The 7,782-nt window shown below is 55.9% G+C and overlaps 2 protein-coding genes across 2 annotated transcripts; one reads left to right on the plus strand and one right to left on the minus strand.

Moving 5' to 3' along the window:
- The first annotated feature begins 90 nt into the window (after nucleotides 1-90).
- On the plus strand, nucleotides 91-2,445 carry GGTG_10507 (hypothetical protein). Its single transcript, XM_009228380.1, has 2 exons — nucleotides 91-1,346; nucleotides 1,412-2,445. The coding sequence occupies exon 1, from the start codon at nucleotides 214-216 to the stop codon at nucleotides 808-810; it is 597 nt and encodes a 198-aa protein (XP_009226644.1). The 5' UTR covers nucleotides 91-213; the 3' UTR covers nucleotides 811-1,346; nucleotides 1,412-2,445.
- On the minus strand, nucleotides 2,152-4,182 carry GGTG_10508 (hypothetical protein; the record flags this gene model as incomplete). The annotated part of the gene is made up of 4 exons (XM_009228381.1): nucleotides 2,152-2,913; nucleotides 3,160-3,167; nucleotides 3,602-3,720; nucleotides 4,073-4,182. 4 exons carry the CDS (start codon nucleotides 4,180-4,182, stop codon nucleotides 2,698-2,700), a joined length of 453 nt encoding a protein of 150 aa, XP_009226645.1. The 3' UTR covers nucleotides 2,152-2,697.
- Between the last annotated feature and the right edge of the window lie 3,600 nt (nucleotides 4,183-7,782).

A 7,782-nucleotide genomic window follows, 5' to 3' on the forward strand; every position in this document is an offset into this window, starting at 1 on the left:
AGACAAAAGGACTCTGGCGAGGAAACGGGCGAACCATATCAGTCGGATGGGATAACGCACTCGCCGGGGGGGGAGGGTGGGTGGGTGGGTGCGGCGGACAGGGCAAGGCTAGCACGCTAGGCAAGGCAGGGCAAGGCGAGGCAGGGGGGCGCGCGCATCGTGGATGCTTCACAGCGTACGGCCGTGCAAGGGGGCGGTAGAGGAGGGGCGTTTATGTTGATCCCCGACAGGGCTCGAGAGAGGAGGGGCCAATCCGGGACCCCCGCGCGACGCTTGGTGGTGGGGATCCTTCCCTTGAGTCGGGCTGGCTGGGTGAAAGGGAGAGGAAGCATGGGGGATTTTGGTCTTCGTTTTGTCCCAAAGAAGGAAGTTTGGGAGACCCGAGACCGAGGGGTTGGTCGTGTGGGAGTGGGAGTGTGTGTTGGAAGGGATAAGCGCGTGGAGGAGAAAAAAAAAAGCATATTGCGCACTCCTTCACTGGCCTTGCCGACAGAGCCGCACGTCCATCACAAACTCCGGCTAGGGGGGATGAGGTTTACCGCAAAGGATCACTCGGCGAGGAGAGGGAGGGTTTTGGTGATCACCTATCAGAAAACCTCTCCCCTGAACGCGGACTCCGGGGAGATCATGGACATGAGGTCACCGGTCCAACTTTCCAGTGGCCTGCGGGATAGAGATCGGCCGATGGGGGTTCCAGAGGGCCAATATCCAGCACACATTCGCCACGCCGAGCACTCGCGGAAACCAATATTCTGTCGAGCTCTGTCCGGTTTGGGGGAGGCGGCCCGGGTCCAAGCACCGCCCATGTGAATCGACGGGGGTTTTTCTGTCTTGTCGACTCATGACGGCATCAAACAGGGTTGGGCAAACAAGAGCAGGAGACATCACCGCCCACGTGGGAAAGAAACAGCGTCAAACCCGAAAGGCGTCTCAAGACCCTCCACAGGGAGACGTTTGCCGTCACAACCACCCCTGAGGATGGAAGCAAAACAAACAAATTCCAAGAGAGAAACACAATACCAAGACGCTTGGTGGTGAGCTATGTCTTTGCTTCTTGCTGCTCTGCCCGCCACCAGCAAAGCAAAGACAACAAAAAAAAAAGAAAAAAAACGTGCAACGAAAAACACACGCATAAACACCATGGTTCACCCGCTAGAGGCCGTTCAACCGCACGCCCAAGGGGGAAAGGGAAGGGCTTCACACGGACGATCTGGTGCCTGGATAGGAATATCGCGATAACGAATGTCCTTCCGAATCCAGGCTGGCGCCGCTCTTCCCTCAGCGCCACGCCCGCCGCCTGGCCGGTGTGCGAGTGTGCGTGCGTGTGTGCGTCCGAAGCATGAGTGGTGAGTACACAGCAGGTGTGTGTATGTGTGTGTGTATTGTGCCACTGACACTGCCCTGAGCCTAGCCCGACATGCTTTAGCTAGTCGGGTACCTAGCTCCCTCCCTACGTGAGTAGGTCGGCTAGTGCCCTTCTTTCCTCTCCCCTCCCCCCTGCGTGCAAGGGAAAGAGTGGGCTTTCTTTGGTCCCGCCTCTCCGCAAGGCGCGAGACGAGAAAAAGAAGAGAGAAAAAAAAGAGGCGGGTGGCATCCAGAGTGCCAGGCAGGCGAGCCAGTTCACTGGATGGGCTCCTCCCGCAAGGGGAGGGAGGGGTGGTGGGAACTGGGGGCCTCGGATGATCTCCAGTGCGCTACGGGAGACGCTGAGGCGCATCCGAGATTGCCCTGGGCATCGGCATCGAGATGGGATTTGCTTGTTGTGTTGCTGTGTGATGTGTTTGGTGGGAAGCAGGGAACAAGAAAGCACACGCCCCCCTTTATTTTGGGACAGGTGGTTGATGATTTGCTGTCTTTGGTAGCTGGAAGGACGGGAAGTATTGTCTATGATCCCTGGCAGAGCCTAGGCAGAGATGGGCTTGCCCAAGTGCCCTGGTCCGGCTCTGGGGGAATATTGGTGTTTTCCTTTTTGCTGTGACGAGGGTTGGATAGGTAGGTGTACAGGGTCTGAGGGTGTACTGGATACTGGATGTACCTCTGTACTTGGCAGGTTCACAATATGCCCGCCCCCCATTTGACGGCTGGCACGGGACAGGCCAGCATCGCTTGGCCCTGAAGATCCCTCGTCCTGGTCCCTCCCCAAGCCGCAACAGGGAATCCTCCGGGGCGGGGGACCGGCGCGGTTACATAGCACGTCTCGCGGTGGGCCGTGGCGCGCTAGCCTGTTCGGGAGCTGTTAAGCGTGGAGCGTCGTATTGGGGCAAGCCCTTTCGGCATCTCGAGGAACCGTCGTGTCGGGAGGGGGATCGACTGATTTGCGCCTGGGGAGGGGTGTGTGTTTTGTGGGATGGGAGGAGAGTGGGTCTTGTAGCTACTTTGTTCACACGGTAAAGTGAAGGAGAAAAAGCAAAAATGCCATGCAGGAGGATTCAAAATGAGAAGGGGAGGAGAGAAAAAAAAACATGAGCCTTTGGGCTTGCTGACGATGCGATCAAGTGACTTGAGATTTGACACTGGTTCTTGGAGCAGGGAATACTTGGAGCAGGAAACTCGATGGCCTGAGTCTCAGCAACCACCACAGCGGGGTTTTCCGCTGGGGGTTCATGATTGGGTTCATGATTGAGTTCATGACCGATGTCCACGTTCCCAATCTTCGGGTCCAAGCTCGCTGTGGCTGCCTGGCCTCGTCCCTTGTCCTCACCTCCAGTTCTCCAGTTGTGGGATCACAAGCACACCCCCATAAAAATCGACAGGGTCTCGCCAGGCCGTTTCAATACCAGCGTTCCCCTTGCAAATAGTAATCCATCCACGGTGAATCCGTCTCGCGTTTTTTACGCTTATCGTCAGAATTACTAGTTGGCTTTGGTCAACACGATGGTAACAAGGGAGGAGACCAAGAGATAAAATTAAACCCTAATTAAAGCAGCACATAGGGCGTGTGACGAAGGAGGCCGCCAGCGGCAACCTAAACAGCAACCACGGGGTTTTCCGTCCCCGCGCGCGCCGCCAGGCCACCCACGATGAGTGACAATGACCTTCGGGATAAGGCCTATTCTGGCTAGACCGGGGCGTTTTTTGAGTCGGTTCAGGGGTCCTCCTGCCACAGAGGCCATCTCGTCTTATCGTGATGTTGAGCAGCGGAGCAGTTCCTCCACTAACCTGCTCAACTGAAATCAAATAAATAAAAAAAAGAACAAAAAAAAAAAGAATGAGCCCTAACCGGCTGGCTGGCTCCGCTAAGCACCCTTGGAGGATGGAATTTGCCGCTGTAGCACCAAGCAAAAGGAGACGCCCACACGCCCAATCCGAGGCGGCGGTTTACCTCCAGCCTGCGTGCCACCAGAGCTTGGCCCAACGGGCGCGGTACCAATGGCTCGGGCTCCGGGCTTGTCACTGACGGGCTGGGTGCTAGTGTTCGGCAGAAGAGACCAAGGAACTATAGAGAAGAAGGAGGAGGAGGAGGGGGGGTTGGAACTGGTCTGGACTTGGTGACGCGCACGCCGCCTCCGCGTCCGTCTTCCCTTGGACCCAAAGGGTGCTGGCGCCGCCTCTTTTTTTCTTCTCTCTCTCTCTCTCTCTCTCTCTCTCTCTCTCAACAGACCTGGCGGGCGGGCGGCTGCGAGACGGCGGACCCTAGGCTTCGCCGCCTCTCCCCTCGCCCCCTTTCTCCTAGGAGGGACCTTGCAGCATGCATCAACAATCCCAGTGCTTTGGAACGCGCTGTTTTTTTTGTTTTTTTTTTTTTTCAGGGTCTAGACCAGCCACCGGTCCGCCGGTGTGGTTAGTGTCGATGGTGCTAGTCGGGGCGGAAGCGGTTGACGTGGACATGATGGGAACTGCCGGGCCACGTAGGGCGAGAAAAAGAAACGACGAAGGGGAGGGAGAGAGAGAAAGAAAAAAAAAAAGCAAAGAGAGATGAAGGTGGGTAAGCAGGTCGGTCGGTATCAACTGCAAAACTTGGATATGCATCCCCGGGTAGAGTCGACCAAGGTTCCGGAGAAAAGTGGTTGGCCCATGACGATATGCGTGGCCGAGCTGGCATCACGAGGTTCAATACTCGTCCCAAGCATACCCCCTCTCCTGTGTTGTTGTCTTGGAAATGGGCAGACGAGGAATCACACCACGGACATGAAGGCACCGTATGGCACTCAACCGCCTCGTATACCAAAACAGGGTCAGCATCACGAGCTCCGAGCCATGATCGGGGGACACACACAGAGCGGTCTGGACCCAGGAAGAGATGAGTGGTGTGGTGGTTGTATGCGCGTGCAAAAAGCAACAAAAAAAAAGTAAAGAAACATGCATGCATGGAGTGATTGTGGCAGTCAGTCCTGCACCTCGGTCACCTCCCGCCGTGAGCAAAAGGGGCTCCTGTCATAGGCCGCCTCGCGAGGTATGCGGGTTGGCGGGGATTCGGTGCCGGGTCGACGACCATGCCTTCTGGTCCAGGCATCTCTCTTCGGGGTGTCAATATCGGAGCTATAGCAATCGGAGCAGGGCGGAGAAACGACGGAATTCTCCTTTGGTGGTGTTTTTTTTTTTTTTTTTTGCTTCTGCTGCCAACAGATGGGCACGTCCTTGCATCAAAACCCACCCTGGCCGTTTTGTTCTAGACAGCGCGCCTGCTCTTGTCCATGGCAGACCATCTCCCCCTCCCCCCAGACTTGAGCCCTGGCCCTTGAAAAACGGGCCTGGCGGCGCCGATCACTTGCCCGCATAGGCAATCCAAAGCGAGCCGGATGCTTGGTCGCAGCAAAAGCGGGCTATTGGTTTTGTTTTGAACGCATCCAGCCAAGGGCCTTGTCGTTTTCTCGGCTCGTGGGCAAGGGTCGGGGTTTTTTTTTTTTTGCAGCGAGATATGGCGATTCGGTTTGTGATAATGCCCAAGCCCCCAGCCAAATTGACGATAAAAGCTTGGCATTCCACATCCTATATCCTATATTTAGCTCGCCCCGGGTTACATCGCCAACCAAGCAAACAGCTGTGCAATCTAGGCTGTGTCCCGGGATGCGAGCCGTGGGATTGCGAGGGCTGGTGTGTGTGGGTTTGGGTGCTGGTGGGTGATGTGAGTTCGCCCTCAAGTGGCAGCAAATACGGCATCTCCTCAGTGCGGGGTGGGGAGAGAGCGAGACAGAAAGAGCTCTGGCCCACGCTAAAGACACCCCCAACCCAGGGTTTGTTTAGCGAGCCTCGCTGGGAGCTTCACTCGCGAGACCTCGACCGCCTTTGCATGGTTGCTTTTTGGAAGGACATGCCAATCTCTGCTGGCAGGGACGTAGAAAGTGCGTGGTTTCTGTTTTTTTTTTTTTCTTCTCTTTTTTTTTCTGGTTTTTTTTTTTTCGCCTTCTCTGTGCTGGGTTTTGGACAGATATGCTTAGCTGCAAGTAGCGCTTCGAATTCAATGCTGTCCATCACCATGATGCGCACCACCAAGGCCAAGCACCCGTCGTCTGATTTCTCCAGCAACTACCGACGACGGCACGCGCTTATTTTTTTCAAATATTATTTTCGCAGAGGCCGCCCGGGGCGCCTGCGCATCACATAACAGAAATGACGAAAACCCTGCCCCAAGACTTCTCAGGATGGGGGTCAGCCTCTTCAGCCCTGACTAGGCTTCCCGAAACAGAAGAGGAATGACAGCGGGTCAAGTGCCCAGACAGAGAGGTCAGCAGAGCGGCAGGACCCAGCCGGACCCGATCCAAAAAGGCGGGAAACGCTAGGAAACAAGAAGTCGCTGGCAAACGTCCCCCTCTCGTCATCTAGACCGCAAGGGACAAACCGGCTGCGCCCCAAACACGCATGTCCCCATCCAACATCTCACACACACAAAGGTGGTGGTCGCATACATATGTGGCCGTACTAAGAGTGGCCGTACTTGGAGGAGGTGTGAGTGAAGAGTGCTTCTTGGGCCGATACCACCTTGATCGACACTGGGCCTACCAGTAGCTGCTTTGCTGCAAAAACAAGCCGCAAATCACCAAATCCCACCACATCTGACGCGGGGCCCGAAAGCCATGTTTCCCCCCACTAGTCCTCTCTTGCTCTGCATTGCATCACGCACCTCCCCCTCCCCTCCCATTCAGCTTGCCATCGCTGTTCCCATTTGGACGATTTGCGTCCGCTTCCGCAGTTAGTGGCGGGTTCTTTACACTGCCAGACCGATCTACCGCCACTTTGGTCGGCGAAGCAAGCCACCTTTTCCTGCTCCAGAGTAGCTCAAAGGCAGTGTCCTTGTTACCCGTTGCTGCTGCCAAGTCTAGGACGGGGCGTTCTGGCGACGGGTACTTTGGGCGCGGTGATCAGTGTCGGGTTGTGTCGTTCGGTGTTCAGTCTTGCCCACCGAGGCCCGCTCGGTCGCTCATCTTATCCAGGCTTTTTTTTTTTTGTTCTCCTCATGCCTGCGAGACGGGGCACCTGCCTTGCTGCTTGCTGCCTTGGCTCGAAGGGAGGGGAGCAGCATCACCGCAGCGGGCAGGCGGTGCTATCACATGGCATCCATGGCATGGATCATCGTCGTCGGGATATTCCCCAAGCCCACACCGTCACCGTGCACGACTCCATTCCCCGAAAGGGATAAGCTAACCCAGGCATATGTGTGTGAGAGGCGGCCGGTACCGGCAGCCGTGCCACCACACAAAAAAAAAAAAAAAAAGCACACAGGAAATTGCGGACGTGATATCCGGGAACCACGCCCCCCCTTCCTCCTCCAAGACATTGAACACGGGCACTTTTTTGTTTTTGTTTTTGTCTCCCCGCACTATATGCGCGCGACCGAACTTTGAGCACCGCAGAATACGGGAGGGATGGCAGCAGCAGGATTGGCCCGGGTCGCGACGTCCATGCCTTGTTGGACCACGATGGCGGGGGTGAGGTAAATTACACGCAACAGGTGATGGTGACAAGGACAGAGATGAAGAAGGCTGGGACCCGCAGGCGAGAGGGAGGAGCAAAAAAAAAATTTAAAAAAAAAAGGTAAAATCTTATTTTAGAAAGCCGCCAAATTGCGCCTCCGCCATTGCCGAACCCTGGGCAAATATCGTCGACAAGGGACATGTTCCGCCTCAATTTCCAGTGAGCCCTTTCTTCTTCCATCTCTCCTCTCCCTGTCAACCGAAACAAGGTCGCCCTCAAAAAAAGAAACAAGACGGGTGCTCTGCGTCCGTAAAGCCCTCTCTCTCACTCTCTCTCTCGCTCTCTGAATGGCGGGGCTCATGGAAGGGGGATGGATACTTTTGTTGACACGTCGATTGCTGACCATTCGGCCCACGCCAATGGCACCGCATTCGTAGTCGGTCTTGGGTATATCGTCAGTCGAGTATATGCCCGACTGCGACGCTCCCGGACGAGCCAGTCAAACAAGTTAAAGCATGGGTGACGTGAAGGAAGAAAAAGTAAGCAGCATCTACGAATTACTGTATTGGGACGGGAGGGTAGGGAAGGAAGGGTAAGGGGAGAAAGAGTGAGAGACGACACACACACACGCACGCAAAAGCGATAACAGTTCCTGGCTATAGCCCTGCTCGCCCGCTCATTGGGCGGGCCGGCCATATGCACACTGCAGTCGTCCGTCTGACGCAGCGAAACGTTACTGGGTCCCTGGTCATTGTGCTGCCTGAAGAGGAGCCCTCAACCTTTTACCACCTTTACCCATCCATTCTGTTTGATGGCCGCTCTAGATCCCGCCAATGAAAAGCCTCCGAGATGCTCGGGGCCGCCGAACCGTGCCTCCAGTAGGAGGAGGAGGAGGGGGGGGGGGGGGGGAGGGGGTCGAAGTGGAGGTTG

Source organism: Gaeumannomyces tritici, assembly GCF_000145635.1.
Source record: "Gaeumannomyces tritici R3-111a-1 unplaced genomic scaffold supercont2.6, whole genome shotgun sequence".
Taxonomy (NCBI): Eukaryota; Fungi; Ascomycota; class Sordariomycetes; order Magnaporthales; family Magnaporthaceae; genus Gaeumannomyces; species Gaeumannomyces tritici.